The sequence below is a fragment of the Octodon degus genome, unplaced genomic scaffold, assembly GCF_000260255.1.
Source record: "Octodon degus isolate 3935 unplaced genomic scaffold, OctDeg1.0 scaffold00007, whole genome shotgun sequence".
NCBI classification, from domain to species: Eukaryota; Metazoa; Chordata; class Mammalia; order Rodentia; family Octodontidae; genus Octodon; species Octodon degus.
In genome coordinates this window covers 6,009,185-6,031,298 of record NW_004524583.1, presented here as the reverse complement: position 1 = coordinate 6,031,298, position 22,114 = coordinate 6,009,185, and the positions used below count along the sequence as shown (strand labels likewise).

Sequence of the window (22,114 nt, the reverse complement as noted above, 5' to 3'; positions counted from 1 at the left end):
TAAATAAATTTCAAACAAATATTGAAATCATGTCGTCATTATATCTATGCCCCCAAAACTATTTACTTACAGTAGATTCCTACAAACAAGCTCATTCAGAAAAATAATGACCAGGCTTTAATTATTTCTTAGATATTGATAAAAACAAGGAAAATAGTGTGAACATTGAAAAATATAGATTTCCAAGTATAAACTACTTCCTAATGTCAGTTTTCTCTATCATCCAATCTTTGTAGTAACTGTGAAATACAGAAATATAAAAGTATAGATCATATTTGATTACATTTTCCACAAATTATTACATACTGGCATATCAGTCTTGAGAAAGCAGTGAATGCTTAAATACATTCACTTTTCCTCATTTAAAATGTCTGTATCTACATACCTTTCAAAAACAGTTTAGCTCATTTCTCCCTTTAATCTTAGAAGTAGTTCTAGAAATGCTTCTTGGAACTGTTTTTTTTTTTTTTTTTTTTTTCTTTTTGGTGTGCTCTGAAATCCACATCAGGAGACAGTAGTAATTCTAATACAAGAAGAAAGAAAATGTCCCAACTTACCATTTCTAATGCATTTACACGGCCCTGCAAATAAAGCATAATATATAATTATAAAACTAAAACTATAAAAATAATTATATGTTTATCATTTTGCAGGTTTTCTATTTACCCTGTGTTATAAAAATTTATGTATTATAAACTTGTAAAAAATGAGAACTACTCAAAATGACCTTTGGAATAGAAGACAGCCATGAAAGATCACTGTACTTTTTATGACTTATCTGGTGTAAGGGTTAAATTTAACATTAAATATAAATGAAGGTCCAGGTATTAAAAGGAATGGATTTTACCATTTTTGTACTGTTATACTTACCTTCAGAGATATATAAATATTACATAAACTTGAACGTAAGAATATTAGTGATTTCAAAATGAAAGCATACATTTTCTCACCAGGTAAACAGTAAACAACGTGATCTTGAAGGTAAAATTCATATGAGTAATTTTTAAAAATCAAATTAATATATACATTGTTACTGAAAATAAGGCAAGAAAAAAAAGGTGGGGCGGGAGATGGCTCAGTGGAATAAGCGCTTCCCTGGCAAGCACAAGGGTCTGAGTTCAATCCTCGGTTCTGCAAAATAAAAAAATTAAAAAAAAAAAAAAAAAGAATGCATTGACACACACCAATCCTGCACCCAAGTAGGCCTCCATTATATAGAGCATCTCACTAGAGTTATAGAAAAATGGTCTTAATAGGGGCCACTGACAACATTCTTTAAAACCTAACTGAATAAGAAAATGAGTTGTATTTTCAACTTAAAAGTTACAGTCTCAATTTCATCCACAACTAACAGCTGTCAAAAGGAATTAGCTTCCAAATTTAAAAAAAAAAATAAATAAATAAAAAATAAAAAAATCCACCTGTAATCCTACCACTTGAGAAGCTAAGGCAAGAGTTCAAGGCCAGGCTGCACTATGTGCCAGACCTTGTCTCCCAAAACCAAAACCAACAAACGAAGGAAGCAAGAAGGGATCAAAGGGAAAGACAAAGAAAAAGGAGATTTAAAGTGTGTTGTGTACATGTATGAACTCCCTACACAAATGCAATTATTCTGTACTACAAATATGTACTAAGAAAAAAATTTTAATTCTGAATTTAAAAGAAAGTCTAAAAGATTTAAAAAATAGAAAGTGATTTCTTCTAAGAAGGTCAAGGCCATTTAAGCTTTCCATTATTTTAAACAACTGCAGAAAATCTGTGGGATCTGGATTTTTGTTTGATCAAATTAATCATTTACCAGATGAAGCAAGGGGGCAATGGAAAGGCGTCGGTTCAGGTCTTTGGTGGCCCTGCAGGAACTCAGCTGCACGTACAGATGCTTAGCAGCAGCATGCACCAGAGCCTCCCAAGGATGTAAGGCGGGAGGCTCACCCTGAGGTCTTCTGCAATCAGACCTCCAAGCCTTAAGAATGAGAAGCTGAATTTCGCATTTCAATCTTGTACACATTTAGCTATGCAGGCACATGTTAAATAAATATATTATGCAAAATCACCCCAAAGCAGATTGCTTTTAGCAAGAGAATCTGTTTAGTTGCATTGCATGATTTTGGCACACTTGGGAGGTCCTCATTCTTGCCCTCATAGTTTTACTAAAATAACTGCTATTTCATTGGTAACTTGTGTGCTGTCACATTTGAAAGCTTTACAATAAATTCATATGATGCCTCAAGGGAGCTTTGCTCTGTTGTTACCAGGCTTCTTATTCATGACACATCTGGAATAAAACCATTCAACAATGCTTTATCATCTCTTGCAGATTGAAGAGAACCTCATTAACTACCTTATAGAGACATAAACAGCCTTTGGGTACTTTATATGAACCATCTTGAAAGGCCCAAAATATTTACAGCACCTCTTTGGGCTTTAAGATTTCCTTGGACCACCGGTTTGTGGGCTGATCTTATTTAGGATTAGCATATTTTAAGAACCCACATGCAGCTGGTTAAATTGATGACTTCACATGATGTCAAAACAGGAAAACCGAGTTGAATTGTTTTAATTCTCACACAGTATTTGGCAAATACAAATTGATAGTAAAATTCATGTTAAGAGTATTTGTTTTACTTAAATATTTATTAAATGCTATTAAAAGAAATATGTACACAGTATATAAGATTATGGATTCAAATGGTCTAAATGACACTATTTGATAAAAAAACAAAAGCTAACAAATAATATTCAAATAAAATCTAATTGTTCTTGTCTATAACCTAATTTTTCCCTAAGTGATATTGAGATAATATGTAATGAAAAATGGATTTTTTTTTCCTAAAAAAGAATTGGAGAAATAAGAGAATTGAATTCATTGACCTAAATTTCAATAATTCAATTTGTCATCCAAAAAATGGCTGATAAGAAACCAGCCACTAAAACCAATTAAATAAGGTTTATCTAAATTGTATAAGTTTTAAAGTTTTATTTATAGGTTAGAAATGAAAAGGAACTATTAATAGTTTTTAAGTAATTTTACAATTTAAGAAATGCATTTTGAAAAAGTGATTGTAGTTGAAATCTTTTTTATAGATCAATTACTTATATTTCTGTATATAAAAGAATTAGGTTATTATACATTCTTAGTCTCAAAATATCTGCATATTTTCTCTCATGTTACAGTTAATAAAATAGAAAAATGTAAACAAATATTGTGGCTCTGATACAGACCATCAAAAAGCTGCCCATCTATGTTCCAGAATGAACAATAATAGCAAAATTGCTCACATCTTTTTTGGCCTCCTCTAGCCTACCTAGAGCTGAACAGTAGTGTGTTTTTTCTCCTTTTCTTAATTTTCAGTTCAGTTTTATCTTCCAACTCCACCTGCAGGTTCAATATGCCTTTCCTTGAAAAGCCACACACTCTTCCTCCCAGCCCACATTTCCTACCCCAGATTCAGGAAAGAACACCATGGTCAGGACACTGAAAGGAGGTGGAGTCTTAGAGAAAAGACAGCCTCCATGAGAAATGAAGGCGTCACAAAAATCATGGTATTTCAGATTGGTTTATAAATTGGTGGCTCTTATCATTCCAGTCAGGAATTTTAATTAACAGTCTGACCCAGAAAATGTATATTATATACCACACACACACAATTATGCACACACTTGTAAGAAAGTGCGGACTCTGAATTCTTCTCATAGGCATTCCAAAGTCTTTTCCCCTAAATACAAATACCTAAATAGGACATAAAAATATTATATAGATAAAACATTATTTTAAAACAAATTTATTTGTCCTTTATGAAATGTTTCTAGATAACACCAGTAAGAAGGAAGGAAAAAATTATAACAGTCCAGGCTGAAGTAAAGGAACTCTACATGGGAGTGAACTTGAAGTGTTGAAATTTCTTTCAAATGTTTTGATAAAAAAAAGTTTTAGAGGATAAAGCTTACATTGTTGTCACTGTTTTACTGTGACTAGAAATTCCTTCTTTCACTATTTTTTAGTTCTAAGTCAGGGGAAGTTAAATAACATTTATAACGGCAACAAATAATAATGTAAATGTCTACTCTTAAGTGATTGCACATGTAGTCTACACAGTTGAGTAAAAAGAGGAGTGTTAATATGGTAGTTAATTCTTATCAGCAAGTATTACATATTCTTTGCAGTTAGATGTGATGTCTTAATTTATTGTGGGCTTGACAGATAAAGTAGGAAAAATTGTATTTTGGGAGAAGTATAAAGCAAATCTACTATTAAAATATATTTTTATCTTTTTATGATTAAGTTAGTAACCTCCCTTGAACTATAAATACTCAGTCGCTCCTTGGTCACAATGGAGTATACATTAGAACTCAGAAACCAACCAAGGCAAATTCATTAGCATCACTGGAGATGGGCAAATATGTGTAGGCTAAGTTAGGAAATGAGCATGAAATGGATCACTGCTATCTGAATACCTGATCATTAACATTTTATTTGATTCAGCAGAATCAATCAATTAGACATACTGGCTCAGCCATCACAGCTATGAGGAGAATTAGAGTCTTATAGGTCTAAATAATCAGAATTCTTCTGCTGGTAAATAGAGCTGAACAGGCCTACAGACTTTATCACAATAACAGTATTTTTCAAGAATGCCTTTAATATATCATTAGCATATGACAAGGACAACACAGGCATAAAAACTGTAACAAGAATTTCTACCTTTCCCAAGTTTAAGAAGCTTTAAGATTACAAAATAAGCTAAAAATATCTCTCAGTTTGAAGGATCATGATGAACATATACTTTCAAACAGAAATACTGACAGTGAAGACTTCTTCCTATGCTGTTGTGAGAGCACAATGCTTCTACCCTGGAAGAAAAATGTACTCAGGTTCAACCAAAGAGAACACTACAAGGTCTTCTTCAGTCAATGTCAACTCTGCACTTCACACTCATACTTCATCTGCTACTTCCCACATGAAGGGTGTAGAATCCAACACAAATAGCATGTACATTTTATCTTCAGGGCCTTTCCCCATAGCATTCCATTACACTTAATAATTTCCCAGTCATTTTTTAATAATTAAAGGATATATGAGTAATCTGAAATAGAATTGTTCCCAAAGGTAGTAAAAAGAAAGATACCTTTTATTGACTATCAATAAAAAAAGCATTTTATGTAGTAGTTAAAAATACATTAAAGCAAAAAGAAACTTGTAATCTTGATGCAGCAACATTATAAAAGCATTACAGTGGCATAAACTAGCTTTGAATATACCAAATCCATCAATGATTTCTATATGAGATTTCAGTGGTATCTATTAATAGTTATTTTGACTTTGTAAAGTTTTAGGATGATTGGTATTAGTGTACCCTGCATTAGCAGAGTCAGTCATTCATTCAGTGTTTAGCTTATCCACCAACAGGTATCTACCTTCAATGCTTTAAAACTCACTTCATTAGCTGCTTAGGTGCCTTTTTCTTCCCTGCACTTTTGGACCCCTTCAGGGTCCAAAATAACAAAACTAAATATTGAAGGAAAAGAAAAGAATTAAGATTTTGTCTTAAAACAGTTGTCCACAAAACACAACATTCTGAGTTATCAAGAAAAGTCAGTTTAATGGGATATATCATGTGATAAGCCTACAGAAGGTATCTAATAATATTTGGTACCAGCTTTTCACTGTGTGTCCACTGGGACAACTAGAAGCAGAAACAATTACAGTTTCTAAAGACAGTCTCACTATTCCTTATCCACTTCCAGTATCTTCTCCACTACAGGTACTACCACTGCTGTGACAGACAAGTAAGGGACAGCCAGGTGTTCCTCTGTGGATTCTTCTCCTGAATTCTCAGACTGGCATTTGCATTTGTGGTTTTGCTTGTTAAAAGACTGTCACTGACCATCATGCTTGAGTGTGACAGTGTTTGAGAAAGGCTGTGTCTGTGACTATACTGAAGTAAGTTACTATTTGTATCCACCTGCAGGAAAATGCAGAAGTAGGCTGTGTAGGTTATGGGATAGGAAATGCAAACTGGATGAGTGCAGCTCCATTGGTTTTGCCTCAACAGATCTCAGTCTGGAAAGTACAACTTGAAAGGAGAAATAAAGAGTTTTCCTGAAACACTATGAAACTAAAACTGAAAAATCTGATATTTACTTTGTACTTCAGATTGCAAAGCAATGGAATATCTTTGTTGTTTAAAATGAATCATGCCATGGTTCTTCCTTTAAAGCACAGTGTACATGTAGGTGTATGACTACAGAATGCAACTACAAACAAAATAAACTGCAGAAGATATAAAGTTATCTTTCTCTTGGGACTGCCTGATTCCACAGTGAAATTGCTAGTAGCAGGTAACAAAAGCGTTCCTTCAGTGAGTGACACCTAGATTGGAAAACAACTGAAAAAATAGTTGTAGATAAAATGAAGACTACAATGGTGATCAGAGGCAATGTAAATGATATCAATATAATTTATAAGACTGACTGTTGTGAAAAAAATATAGGAACAGGAGGCAAGTAGCAGTACAGAAGGCCAGGAATACAGAAACCAACACATCATATACTTTTTTCAAAGATTTACATTTCAAAAAGTAGAACAAGTGTCCAGCTGTGAGTCATATATTGGGGAAATATGTTGTGAACTCCTACACAAACATACCAGTACTGTAGTGGGGACTGTGGCATAATTCATGACTGAGTTGTGTCAGAATTTCTGGAGAACAGGGCATGCTTCCATTTTCAGGTGTACAAAGGGGTGTGTATCTGATATCCCCCAAACACTGCTAGTCTATGCTGAGGCTGTCACCTTTGTTTCCCTCCAGGGAATATGTCACCTTCTTGGTGAAGAATGCATACACAACCCCCCAAACAAACAAACAAACAAACACACACACACACAGAGAGAAAACTATGAAACAATTTGGCCCAGTATCCTTTCTTCTCAATACTGAATTATAGCACATCTCGCTGACTATCAAGCTGTCACACAGCCAGGTCATTAACTGGTGCAAGCAAATAGTCCATCTCCAGAAATAATACTTTCCTCCAGACAATTTCGATAATTTATTTGCAGTCTCACATAATACTTATCAGAGATTACAAGGGGCATAATGTTAAGGCACTGCCTCATCCTTCATTGCCATGTTCTCTCCATGTGCTTCCATATACAGTTATCTCGGTGTTCTACACCACAGGGCTGCTGATAAGGACAATTGGCAGGTAAATACAGTTTTAAAATAATGTATTTGGCGGGCTTCAGTTATGTTTTTCTTGATGTCTAATTCAACTTAATTTAAATTAAAGCTATATTATTAATCTCTATCTCTTATAATACACGCACTGATAGGAAAGGAAAAGGTGATTTAAAGGATTTAAAACTAAGCTGGTTGTCTGCCTTCTGACAATCAGTGAGAAACTAAGAAAACTAAAGGAAAAAAATCCAAAATGTTTTTAGATGTGTTTCTCGAACAGGTAATTATAAGGTAGCTTATCTTGTATGCCCCAAAATAAAGCAGAAAGAATTTTGAGTATTAAGTTCCAAATATCCTAAATATTCCTTTCTATGAAATACTTAACTGCTTTTTCTTCAAATTGAGCTTCATTCTGATTTTTCACTGCAGTCTGCCTACCGTCTTCCCAGGATGGAAGTTTAAACAGTAGATTCGGCTGTTTGAGAGAGAGGCAAGTTATGAAAGAGTCGGAAAGCTCTATTATCTCAAAGTAATTGGAAGTGCTGGAAATAGTAATAGCTATAAAAACAAAGCTAATAAGAATATAGTTATTGCAAACTAATTTTTAAGTTTCTTACTGAGAGAAAATCACCATATACTATTTTTAAAATGGCTCCCCAACTAATTCTTTACAAAAATTAAATTCACGAATTTTAGAGAAATTATTACTTGAAATTTAAAACATTTTGCTTCTCAGGATTATACAGAGTAGATATTTAATTCAGTGTTCTCAACTGTCCTGCACTTTTACAAAATCATCCTACAACTAACTGATCCTAAATTCCAAGGTCTAAAGAAATGAAGGAAGAAAGCAGGTAATATCTTGATACCAGCTGTACCTGGCGCTTGTAGTCAGCATTAAAAGCTACTCAGAACTCCTAACCTTACCCCTAGATAATTGAGGACTACTGCCACATGACTGTAAAAGTTTAAGAAAGTCAAAATTATGCTTTCTTTTCCTCTGCCAAATTATTCTAAATTGTACCAATATAAATTTATTCTCTGTAGAACTCACAATTTATTCTTGGACTCCCTCTATGCCAGTTCATCTTATGAAAGAGAAACTTTTTAAAAAATAGATGGGCCAAGTCCAGCCAACAACCTATTTGTACAGGACCATGAATTTAAAATGATCTTTATAGTTTAACTTGGTTGAACAAAATCAATCTTAGAATAATATTTCATAATGTGAAATTGTATGAAATCCAAATTTCAGTGTCTAGGAATAAAGCTTTATTGGAACACAGTCTGATTATTTGCTATGTATGGTCTACTGCTGCTTTCATTCTGTAACACAGAGTCCAGCTGTTGCAGGACAGCAGAAGGCTGACTGAAAATACCAGAGGTAGGCCCTTTACAGATAGTACAGGGGCTTCAATGCTTCCTGCATTGCTGCCTTAGAAAAACTGTCTCACAGTTCTTGTCTCTCAGAGATTACCTGAAAAAAGAAAACTCCATAGGTTTCTGGAATAGATAAAGTGACATACAGCCCAGGTCAAAAGGGAGGGAGGGACTCCTTCTTCCCATCCCCCCATTGCTCCCTCCCTCTTTCTTCCTGGTCACATTACTTTCATCAAACCTTATTCCACGCCTTCCAGGGTCTTTCCTTATTTCCTCCTTCCTCCCTTTTTCTTCCCTTCCTTATTCTTATTTTTGCAGCGCATTCACTCATTCATTCTCATTTACTGAGTTAGGCATTGTGTTAGACATGATCTTCCTTTGTAGATCAAATGGACAGATAAGTTCTCTCTGTGTTTTTAGAGCTCATACTGCAAAGGGCAAGAGAAAGACACAGATAGGAAACCCATGAACTGTGTCTGAGGGTGAGGGTGGAAGTTCACTCTAGGAAAGCTGGTCAGGTTAAGTCTTCATCAACACGTAACAGTTGAGATGAACCCTAAAGGATGGAAATGAGTCAGCCATTGAGAAAACTGGAGAAGGCATTTTGGAAAGGGAAAAGCAATGAAAAGATCCCAGCACAGAAAAGAATTCTTTCATATCTAAAACAAAAGGGATGCTAGTATTTGCATTGTGGTTGTTACTGAAAACATCTTTTTAACTTACCAGTGTCATAACTTACATCAACACTATTTAATGAAAATTTAATTGCCAAAAATGGTATTGGTTACTGTGTTGATAAGTAATACAAAAATTCATAGCGGGAGATTAATTTCATTCAAAGTCAGAAAAAAACATAATATTTAAGGCTCATCATAATTATATAACAGGTTCATATGACTCAAAGGGGTCTCTATTAACTCTTAAAAACAAATTAATGGTTTAACAGCCCCCCAAAAATTGAAGCTTTGAAAATACCATTTGCCAACAGTGCAATTTTATAGAGAAATAGACAACACATGTTTTGTTCTTACCACAAAATCTATTTTGTGTTTTTCATGATGCAGGGTAAGGGTTACACTGGAAAAGTTACCCTGGGACTTCTTTCTTTAAATTATTCTAAATATATTCTAATATATCATTCCAGAATCTCACTTTAAATGGAAATCAGGTAACAGTGTAATGAATTACACACTATATCACCATAAAATTTAACGTTCAAATAAAAACTTATTTGTATGAATTTTTATATTTATTTCACTATATAATAGAAGGAATTATATTTTGTCATATGCCTTTCAAAAGTAAGTTGCAATTTCACCTTCTTTGGGGTCAAACTCTATGCCAGCTATGGCACATGTAAATTCTAGGAAGAAAATAGAAAAAAGAAAGAATAAAGATAGCAGAAATCTAAATGTAAGTAGCTGGGACACTGTGTAGCTAGATGACACCTCCATTGTTCTGGTCCCACAATTCTTTTAGATGTAAACTGCAAGGTTTCATATTTACTAGATAGCATATGACTTATTTTCTTCTATTCCTGTTTTACAAATCACCAATGTATTAGTTCTTTTCTGAGAATGTGCGTGAGAACTACGGACTTCAATTATACCTACCATATAGTAAAGGCGTAGGCTCTCTGGTAAGTAACACAGTTTACTTCACATTATAAGCAAATGGAAAATATTAATACATTAGATTTTATTTACTACTGTGCTAGTAAACCTTTATACTTTGAAAAATAATAAAATTTTAATAAATTTAATTTAATCTGTGTAATGTAGAAACTACCAAAGGAGGGCATTTGTGAGTCAACTTTTTTAAAGACAAAATACTCATCAATTATGATTACAAAAAGACAAAAATATAGAAGGAAATGCTTATTAGTCATTTTTTAGTTCATTTTGGTTTTATCACTTTTTTTGCTTGATTTAACATTTATGGAAACCTTCTAATGTTGCCTTTAATTTTTGCCAGAATATTTTGAACTGGTTTAAAACTGAAATCGAAGAAGCCTGAGGAGGGCTTTAATAACAACTTTCTTCAGTCTGTTTATTTAAAACATGATGAATAAGCAAAAGAAAAGGTGCAGAATGGAAAAAGAAAAATGATCCCTTCTCTTTCCTAGAAGTGTTTGGGGTTACTGGATTGTTCATAAGCTTGCACCAGGAATTAAAATCGTCCTCACTGCTAATAGCTAAATATATTTGACATTGTTCTAGTTGTATATTGGAGTCTAAGGGCTTGTACATATAGTAATTTTGAAACGATAGAAAGGCAGTAACAAACTTAGTCAATCTTAAGTCTCCAATAACACCTGATGTATTCTAAAAATTATGTAGTTTACTATAGTCTTATTTTGAGGAGGCAGAGTGTCAGTATTTTTCTACATTGAATGATTAATATTAATCATGATGAAATGAAGAACTTAAAAGAAAGAAAATCCAGGAACCTAACCCATAGAGGGAAGCAGTTTGGAAATTCTGTTCTACAATAATATTGAGCAAGTAATTGTAGTAGTGTGGACGCCAAATCCAGCCCTGCCACTTAATGGACTGAGCAAGGCTTCATGGCTTATTATAAAATGAGAAGAGCAGTATCCTGCTAACAGGATTTCTGGGAGGAATGAATGGCATAAATTTAGAAAAACTAGAACAGTACAGGACACAACAAATTTCTCTGCAGCTATTAATGTTATTCACACCACTCAGGGGATTTTGTTTTCTTTCTCTTCTGATATTCAGATCATCACCCTTTGGGACAAATTAAGCCCCATCTTGATAAAAGCTACAAAAATGCTAATTAAGTATTTGTTAATAACTGAAATAAAATGTGTGAGTTTTCAAGATGGTAAGTTGAAGAAATCCTCTACAGTACTTCCTGTACTACAGAAAATCAAGTAGAGATTGGGAAGGGAGATATTTCTAGAAAAACATCAGTTTATTTCCACAATGTCCTGCAAATACTTAGAAACTTGGAGATTTGTCTTAAGAGTCATTAAAATATTTGTTTTCTTTTCTTTTTTCCCCCCTGGTTGGTAGACATTGAACTCAGGACTTCGAGCTTACCAAGCATGCACTATGCCGCTGAGCTATCTCCCAGGCTCCCAAAACTTATTTTAACCTAAAAGGTATTATTGTTAAACATTTGTTTCCAGATTTGTTGCACACTGTAGTCATTACTTAGAATATTTGCTTTTCACAGCTGTCATTGCTATTAGTAGGTGGAATACAGTATAGATCAACATGGTCTTTTGGCCAAAGTTTGAGATTTATCTGAGTATTTGATGAGAATATAAGCAAGAATGCATTATGACCAAGGGTCATGGACTGGGGAGATAGCTCTGCAGTCTAAGTGCCTGCCTGGCAAGCACAAAGATCTAAATTCAATCCCAGGAATCCTGGGCACATCGTGCCAGCCCTGAAACCAGGCATGGTGTGCCTGCCTGTAATTCCAGTGCTGGGAGGCTGAGACAGGAGGATCACTATGAGTCTGAGCTGTATAGTGAGACACTGTATCCAATAAAGCAAGATAAAAAGAAAGAAAAATAGTCTTGAAGGCAGCATTAATTGGACAACTCAACTGAAACTGCTCCAAGTTGCAAGGGAACTGTGAACTGTGGAGACTGATGGAGATTCTCTGATAAACTGCATCACTGAAAATCAAGGTCTGGGATTTCTTTTCAAGAAAACATAAGCTGATATTTCCATCAGTCCTGGTATTCATGGAGCCAAAAGAAGGACACTGGTTGGGCATAAAGGAGTACTTTCTGTACGTGTGGCCTTTCATAAAGTTAACTCCAAGTAGATGTTGGTTGAAGACACAAAAGAATCTTCTTCCACCTTGAACAATTTATAACAGTCTAGCAAACACAGTTCATCTTCTGTATCAAGTCTTTAGTATAATTTCTGCCCCAGAGAAAAGTCTGGGCTCCTAAAAGCTATGCTTTGGCTTTGCAGTTGTGTTTCCAAATGGTCTGTGTGTGTTTTAAGAGGCATTTCTTAGAAGGAGACTGCTGAGTCCTAAAGACTTCTGCTTTTCATCTTGTTAGATAAACAGATCCAGGCTTGTTTTTATATTTTTTTTATTCTCAAAAGAAAATAGCCTAGTCTATCAACTTCCATATATTCAGACACAAGAGTATTTCTCTTTGGGTATTTTATTTTCAAGTTTTATTCTGTCATAAATTTGGATTAAAATTAAGTTGCAAACTTCAGGTAAAATGGCGGCAAAAGCTAATGATCACTAGTTTCAAGTGGAATCCGTTTTACTGAGCAGGGTTTCTTCTCTCCTGAGGCCTCTAGAGGTAGTAAACTGAACTGTACAAATCTAATTGGATGAGACCTAGCCCTACTCCTGCTAATGTTTTATCTATACAAAGTTCTCACCCCAAATGTAAGGTTTGCTAAGCTTTCTCCATCTTTTGGGAATATAGACATTTTAATGAGCCATTAAGTCACTTTCCTCTGGAAGTAGTGAGGGTTACCCAACCCTTTATTCCCTCAAATCACTGATTTTAGTTGTGTTTATGTCATAGCTTAGCACAATTATTTTGAATCATATCTGAGAACACAGAGAAAATATACAGTGATTTGCCTCTGCTCCAACTAACTGCACTTTGGGATGAATAAATAGATCTGCATGACTATAGAAGCACCATTGTAACTACTGCAGGTCATCTTAGGGATGAGCAAGATACTGAATTACCTTGTGGTTTAATACAACTGTAAACAGTTAATGCCAAATTACAAATCTATTCAAATTGAGACTTCTAAAAATGAGCTTAACATCTCCCAAGAACACAATAATTTTTAGGGTATTGTTTAGATTCCTCTAGAGATCTAAGTGAAGAGCACCACATCCCATTTCTCTATGCTTTCCCTTCTGCAATAAGTCTGAGGGGATTTTCAGCTGTCTTACAACTGTATTGCTATAAGACACTGCCTTAAATATTGTAGGGTTTCCTTTAAAAAATCAATAAAGAACAAAATAAAAGATAATAAATAGGGAGACAGAGCTTCTTTCAAAAGAGAAATGGCCCAAGAGATGGACAAAGGGAGAAGGGGGGCAAAAGGGCAGGGAGATGAAGGAAAAGGAATGAAAACAAAATTAAAATGTTATATACCTGTACCAACTCCTCATGAAGAATATAAACATTATGTACTTCAAACATGTTCTCACAAAAATGTCCTTTAGAGGACTGGCAGCAAACCAAAGACATTAAATGCCACTGGTTTGTCATTAGTCATTCCTCCCAGGGCTGTCTGCTAGGATGAGCCCACCTCCTAGGTTCACTGTGATGTGAATGTGCTATCCTGCTGGCCTCTGCCAGGGAAATTCATTTGCTTCGTGCCAATCCCACTATACAGCGGTTTACCTCACTCAATTTATCTACAACAATGTACATACCAATGCATGTAGCAACTGGCTTTCTCTATGATAATAACCCTAGATCAATATCTATTAGGGCTGTTCCCCCCAAAAAACCCTAGAAAACTTCAGTTTCTCTTATTTCCATTAAAAAACTGTGCTGCCATAGGATATTCCCCAAGTAACTTAGAGTACCAGTGGGGGAAAATATTTTCTTCTTCTATTCATTTTAAATGCTTTGTCTCATCACTGCTCAGGTGACAAATACAAAATTGAATGCTTGTCTCTCTAACCATAAAGTAGTTCAAAAGAGTAATGATCAAACTCTTCAAACAGAAGGTTCCAGACTACCTTTTAAAAACCCAACTAATAGGGAACTTAAATGTAATAATGGGTCACATGAAAAATAGTATGTCATTAATGTCATTTATCATACTGCAGGACACAGCTTCTGGAATATCTCAAAAACAATATTTTACTTTATAAAATAATATAAACCCATTTTAAAACTAAAAAGATTCTATGCATTCCTAATGAAATGCCTAGTGATATCAAAGATTGCAGAGAAGTACTTGCAATAACATTCAAGTAAGTTTTCTGATGAACATATTCCCTTTCTCTCCTTCAAATAATCAGATTGATATTTACACATAGCCCAATAATCAACCTCAGTGCTTGCTACAGTGTGTCTGCTTTTCACTTCTTCATTATACTTAGTAATTATCCACAGACAGTACTTCCTTCAGTATAATCTGTCCTGACTATGAATTTAAGTTCATGGTGGCCCATGGAAAAGGAAGATGAGACAGGAAGAGGGTGACAGGAAGGGGGCCAGAGGAAGAAAAGAAAACCAAGAGAAGCAAGGGCTGAAGAAGGGGCCCCAAGGGGAAAGGGTGCACGCCTCGCTTCTTTACTGCTGCATCCCAAGCATGCTGCATCAAGTCTGGCACACGAAGGCACAAATGAATGACGTATAAAATGAAAATTTATTGAAGACCTGCCAGGCACCAAGATTTACACATTTCTTTTTATCATAAACTTCTCAGTAGACCTATTAAGTCAGTATCATTATTGTTTCCAAATTATAGATATGGATACTGCCTCAAAGTCAGCTACAAATGACCCAGTAAGAGGAAAAACCATGTTTATAACTGTTGGTTCTGACATATTTCAAATAAAATGAAAACAATGTCAGCACATTAAGAAAAGAGAAGCAGCAAACAAGTTACCCAGATGTTATGTTCAGTCATTTTAAAAATACTATTTATTTATTTATTTGGTGCAGGGTCTCACTACACAGCTCTCTCATAGTGACCCTCCTGTTTCCAGCCTCCCCAGGACTGGGGTTCAGTGACTCATAAAGGTGACACGCTGAGGCTTTTCTTCATCCATCAGGACCCCTTTCGGTGTGCTTTGCATTTGGAGGTTCTCAAAGCAACATGAAGGCAACACATGAAGTCTGTGAAAAATTAATCATGTAGAATGCTATAGGATGTTGAAAAATAAAAATAAATGCTGCAGCAGCATCTGTCCACTGTCAGCCATCGCCAGTAGGGTGTGAAGTTATTAAATGCACTCCAATAAATTGAGGAAAAATTGATTACCTTTTGTGTCTATTTTAAATGTTTTTGCTGATCTTGAGAGGATTGAAAAAGGAATTTGTTCCCATGTACCACACATCCTTCTGAAAACAGAGCTCTGAAACTACAGCACATATTCATAGTCAAAGACAGTACTTTCTTTTTAAGAAGAGCAGCGCACGATGTTCCTGCAAATGAATGCCCCCCGCACACATGCACGCACGCACGCACACACACACTAGACAATGCTAAGCTCCAATGAAGAATTCTCGTAATTACAAGCTGTACTGCTGCATTATAATAGTCATTGTCAGGTCTACTTGTCTTCAGTGGGTGATTCCTTAGAAGATGGAAACATTCTCTTTCTTGCTGCCTACTCCCTCTTCCTTGACATTTCGCCCCTTCCACTGGTCTCAACCACACACACTAAATTACTCACTTATTGATCACTCTGTCAAGACTAGAGTCAAAGAGGGAGGGGATAAAAGAAGGAGGGGGGAAACAAGAAGAAAAAAAGAGAAAGACAAGGAGAGAGGGAAGAGAGAGAAGTTGAATGATGTGTACTTGGATATTTCTTGCAAATTTTTTTTTAAGAAGTGAAGTACAAGCCATCAATAAGTATTACTTTTTAATAAATGAGCATTGAGAAGATGGAGGAATAGGTGTTAAACGAAGACTAGTGAGGTGGCATTTATTTGTTCAGCCCACTGAAATGTACTGAATACCTACTATAGGCCAAAGCATGGAGCTAAGCAGTGATATCTGGGAAAACAGAGGACATGAGAGTTGCTTCACAGGTACGGGAAATTACAAGTCACTGAATGGTAAGGTTTTATGTTGCTATCAAAATCCATAACTAAAACTTGTAGAATATAGTAAGTATTCCTTCCATTCCTATGTTTTCCCCTTGCAATATTCTTTTTTCAAGCTTCACGACATCATGTGCTCTTGTAGTTATGTGCTTGTTTGCGTGCTTGTTTTCTGTCTTAGCCTGCTTGCAGGGCATGGACCCCAGTGGATTAGGTAAATGTTGGTGGCTCCTAGGGTTCTGGCCTATGCTTTCATTTTGTGTAGTTCCACATACTTCTCCTAAGTGTTCTTTTGCTCCTGTGACTGTTACCATCATCTACATGTCATGGACACCATACGTGCTGATGTCAAAATGTGCATATCATCCTCAAAGCCCTGAAGGCACCAGGCTTCCATGCAGCTTGCCAACCCACTTCACAACACTGCATCTGGGTTTTTAAAAGTACTGGAAATCGAACTCCTCCACTTCCTTGCTCGGTTGCTCACCACAACCACTCATGACGCTGTCCAATCAAGAACCCCCAGTGTCATTCTTCACTTTTACTTCCAATCTCAAAGTTCCACTGCTTTTTGTAACACTCCTTTCCAGGCCTCCTTCTGACACACAATCCAGGACACCACCATCTCTTGATAAGATCCTCACCAATACCTTCTTAATTGCTCTATCTGGCTTCTAAGATAATTGCTCCACACATACTTTTATTTGCAAACAATTTGGTTCTCAAACAAAGGCATTTGGCAAAGTTTTGTTTTTGTTTGCAAACTGCATCAGGAGACAAACATGAGGGCTGCCATTTTCCCCAAACACACACAAACATGGCCATCTTTCCCAGAATCATAGAACAAATTAACTTCATGAACTGAGGTACTACAGTATTTTCAACTTTATAGCCAGTTATGTATTTGAAATACAGATTTGAGCATATTGTTCCCTTGCATCAAATGCCTCTCTGGTTTCACATATACCAAAGTCCAGACTCCTTTATGACATTGTTCAGACCTCTGCAGACTTTATAAAATTCTGACTTCCCTCTCCATAGAAGTTATATTCTACCATGATGAACTTTTACTTCTTTAAATATTAAGATTTTTTAATTATGAACTCTCCTATATCCTTCCCAGTGCCTAAAACTTTCCTTAGCCTCAGGCCAAACTTCCGTAGATAAGAGCTAGTTACCAGTTAAATGCTGGCTTTCTTAGCATAGTCTTGGATTGCCACCCTATCCCAGCTCAACCTAGCCATGTGCAACTTGATCTTATTTCCATTCCATGAAAACTATTCTATCAACAAACAAGGATAATGTTCTTATGTGTTATCTCAGTAATTTATACAGTCTCTCTAATATAATTTTCAGCACTTTATTGCAAACAGTCTTTATCACTAAATCTGGTATGGAGGGAGAAAAGCAACATAGGATCCACAGTGTGGGTCCTTAGCACCTTGTACACCACCATGTACAATGTTATTGCTCAATCAATATTTGTTCAGTGAATAAACAGAGGACTTTCATTACAGAAAACTGGGAAGAGTTTAGGAATAAATAAAGCTTCTATGGCTTTTTATTACAGGAAACTGGGAGAGGTTTAGGGGGTAAATAATATACCCCCTACTCTCCTTAAGGAGAATAACATTAAATGCAGAATGTCTGTTATACATAATTATAAGATGATAATGAGTAAATAAAATAGACTCCAATTTGGATACATGAGGATTTGCTAACACTGCAAATTGGAATTAAATACTTAGCTCTCCCTTCTGGGATAATCTAATATACACTAAACACTTCTGGAAGACAGTTTTATGATTTTATATTACAGGTGAAAAACAGGCACTGCAAAGTTAATTGAGTAACCCAAGGTTACCCAGTGAATCAGAGGCCGAGCTGAGACTTAATACTCAAGGTTGTTAACCTCCAATCTCTATTGTAATCATTTTTGGGAAAAGATTTTGTTCTTTCTCTCCCACACAAATACTTAGCATTATTTTAAGAATTCAGTGGTATGGCTCAGTAGCACAGCACCTGCCTAGCAAGTGTGAGGCACTGATTTCCCATACAAAAGAAAAAAAAAAAAAAAAGAAGAAGAAGAAGAATTCAGGGGCCAGGGAGATAGCTCAGTGGAGTAAGTGCTTCCCTGGCAAGTGCAACAGCCTGAGTTCAATCCCCAGTCCCCCCCCCTCAACAAAAAAATAACAAAAATAAAAATAAAAAGAATTCAAACTACTTAATTTAATAGCTTTCTCCAAACTATGACCTATTCTGTTTATATGTGAATATAGAATCTGTCTATATTTGAACATAGAATCTATATACTAAGTAAGAGTCAAACTTTTTCATGAATTTCTCCCCCACTCTTTAATAATAAAGCCTTTTATTTTTGAAGTGCCTCTGAACTCCTATTTCTTTAAAAAGTATCAGCTGCGTGTATTTTTACTACAGTGTTAGTGTCAGACGTGGACAACCACCACAAGGTGCCAACATTTCACTCTTCTGCTGTAGGACATCACACTGCACACGCCACACGTATAAGCAACTATGGCTAGTTAGGTACTGTGTTCTATGGAACTGAGTAGATACGCAGTAGAAAATGCTGCCAATATTTAATAAACATCTGAGAAGCAAAATAGGCTATTAAATTTAGTGGAATTCCTGACTACTACATTTGTATTATGAGAGAAATAAAGTCCAAAATAGCTATACTGCCATTTCAAAAAGGTAGATACATAGTCAATAGTCCTCTGGGGCCAATGGTAATCACAACACATAACCAGAATGTCCGAAAGATGGTAAGCAGTAACAAATACTGGAGAGACTGTGGGGAAAAAGGAACCCCCTTTCCACCGTTGGTAGGAGTGTAGATTGGTACAACCACTATGAAAATCAGTGTGGAGGTTCTTCAAAAAATTAGGATTGGAAGTCCCATCAACCCAGCTATTCCTCTTCTGGGTGCTTTTCCAGGAGAACTGAAAACACCGTACCCAGCAATGTATGTGCATGCTTGTTCATCACAGCACAATTTGCCATAGTTAAGTCCTGAAAACAACCCAAATGCCCATCAACTGCAGGATGGATAAAAAAGATGTGGTATTTTTATACAATGGAGAATTACTCAGCTATAAAGAAAGAAAAATTTGAGGTTTTATAGGTAAATGGATACAACTAGAGACCATACTCATCAGTGAAATAAATCAGACCCACATGTGCAAACATCATATTGTCTCACTAGTGTAGGAATCTGACAGGAGTGAATGAAGTCTGAAAGGTATAGTGGATACTGTGAAAGGGAAACAATCTGTTTAAAGAGAAGGAACTGGGATGAGGAAAAGGAAGAAAGAAGGAAGTGAAAAAGGCATAGCTATGTATACACACAGGATAGCTTGGATAACTGCATTGCTGATGTTTTCTGGTCTACTGAAAGGAGCAAAGAATGCTTCAATGATTTTTTCATCTCCTTTTTAATTTTTCATAACTTTTCAAAACAAGTTTTGCATGATCATATCTGGTAATCTAAACAATTCACTGGAAGACAATATTATTCAATATAACAATCACTGTTGAATTCCTATTACTTTATGTAATGAAATTCTGTATCATTTCTATTTTTTTTTACTATTTTTTAATGTTTTTAAAAACACGTGGCAAAAATACCTTGTTCTCTTCTCAGTATACACATTGAGTAGACATACAATTTTGTTTTTAAAATAAGCACTGATAATATTAACTTCACAGATATTTGGAGGGGAAGTACACACTTGAGATTTTTCCTAGCTTCACAATGGATCAGTACTTTTTATACATAAATATAGCACAAGATGCTGAAAAGAATTTACACGAAACTGTAGTTAACTTTCAGCATCGTTAGGCATAGAACTGTGCTACCTCTGCATTTTCATATGAATCATATAACTTTTTCTTCATGGATATACCATCAAATATAAAATCTTCAATCATGAAATATTTCCTTATTCTTCTGGCTTTACTTGACCCATTATTCATTTACTAGAAGTTTAACATTTTTGTCCTCCAAGTACTCAAGCCAGTTCACTGTGTTAGGTCCTGGCTCAGCTTTACAGTTCCAGGCCCACAAAGAACTTTAAATGTCTAAAGGATTTACTGTTCTTAATCTCCAGCATGACATTAAGTGAATTGGTTCTGTCAGGTGAGTATAACTGATTATGTTTCCCCTAATAAAGACAGACACTTGAGTTACCCATTCGGAAGTTAGCCCAGTGTTAAAAAAAAAAAAGAAGAGAGAACTTCTGCCAGACATCAACTTCACATCAATTGCTCATACCATGAAAATGTCAATTAAACTTCTAGCCAAATCTTTCAAAATACTATTTTTCCAAGAAAAGTGCATACTTCCAGGGTAAAGTAAGAGGCTATCCCAAGTAAATGTTAAACTCCACACAAGGTTAACCTTCCTAGTTTAGCACAAGTAGACGACAGCCATGAGGCAGAACACATTTGACTTTCACTTGGAAATGCAGACTGTATGGCTTCATGCTCATGCATCAGCCCTGCTTAGGGAGGATGACTTTGCTATCTTTGTTTCCTAATGCTGAAGCTACCATTATACTGCATCAAGTAATAAGGGTTGCTCTCAAGCGTAATCTAGAGGCTGACCGGGCTCCCTACCTTACATTACAGGTAATCTCAAAGACATCTGAAGGAAACAAATTCCACCTTTAGCTTTAAAGTTCTGACAGTATTTTTACCCCATTTTCTGTAGTAGTCTCAATATGACAATAATGAAGGATAACAGTGGGGGAAAATGTTTCAATTCTACAGATACTTGTTTGATTGGACAATTTATTTTACCTGTAGAGATTCCATTTCTTCTTCTTTTCTTTGGGTCTCTTCTAGAAGATCTACAATAATAAAACAAAACACCTATGAAAATGTAAATATGGGGTGCCTTTTATCAGCCAATGCAATATGGTGAGTAGCCAAACTATTACCTGGAAAGAAGAGAATTTGATATAGACATGTAAGAAACAACATTTTTTTTTTCTTTTTGTTTCAAATGCCCAAAGATTCCAACTGTTGCAAAATGCAGACAATATAAAATGTAAGCTACTTAAGAAGCTTTGAGAGGTTTCAGGTTTAAGAGAGACACTACAGGATGATAACAAATCAATTACAAATCCAAAATTATACAAAGAACTTGGAAATTTGGTCCAATACTCAAAAGTGACACAAATTTCCTTATAAAAGATTTTCTTTTGAATGAAAAATTAGATAGAAACCATTTGCCTTTAAAATAAACCATCACACCAAGTTCCACCCCTACAGTCAATTTTTATAACCAAATTTAAACACCCTGGAATAATGAGTATTATTAATGGAAGTGGAGCAACACCTCAACCGTAAAGCCGTATTAATTATCATTTCACACAGAGGGTGGGAGCACTGAAGCAATATCTAACCAAGGCTTTGGCATCATTTCAGAGAAACTAGTGGCTGGAAGGAAAGGCAGTCGACTGAGGACGGACCTATTTTAAGGCACACATACAATCATGGTGTCTCAGGGCCCTACATTAATTTATGAACTGGCTATAAAGGAAAATGATTTGGCAAGCAGAATCTTCTGCCTGAAGCTATACCACCCTGTGCTGTGATATTATTAGGTCTCACCAACCTAAAGCATGCTCGTCTGAATCAGAACTTGGATGAAAACTGGCTACAGCAGTGCACGTAAGTATTAGCATTTGCCTTACTCCGATTCATGTAGCTTCCCAAGAGGCTGTGCAACATAAAAGGAAAATATAACTTACAGAAACCTAATACGTACCCCAGA

The 22,114-nt window shown here is 35.5% G+C and overlaps 1 protein-coding gene across 1 annotated transcript in view; it reads right to left on the bottom strand.

Annotated features, from left to right (window-relative positions):
• Positions 1-21,166, bottom strand: part of LOC111813322 (centrosomal protein of 128 kDa-like) — a 77,968-nt gene extending 56,802 nt beyond the window's left edge. Inside the window, exons 1-2 of the mRNA XM_023703893.1 lie at positions 21,136-21,166; positions 558-581 (exon numbers count right to left, since the gene is read on the bottom strand). Of these exons, the coding sequence (XP_023559661.1) occupies positions 558-581; positions 21,136-21,150 (39 nt within the window). The 5' untranslated portion in view covers positions 21,151-21,166. The remainder of the gene's footprint in view (positions 1-557; positions 582-21,135) is intronic.
• Positions 21,167-22,114: the final 948 nt, after the last annotated feature.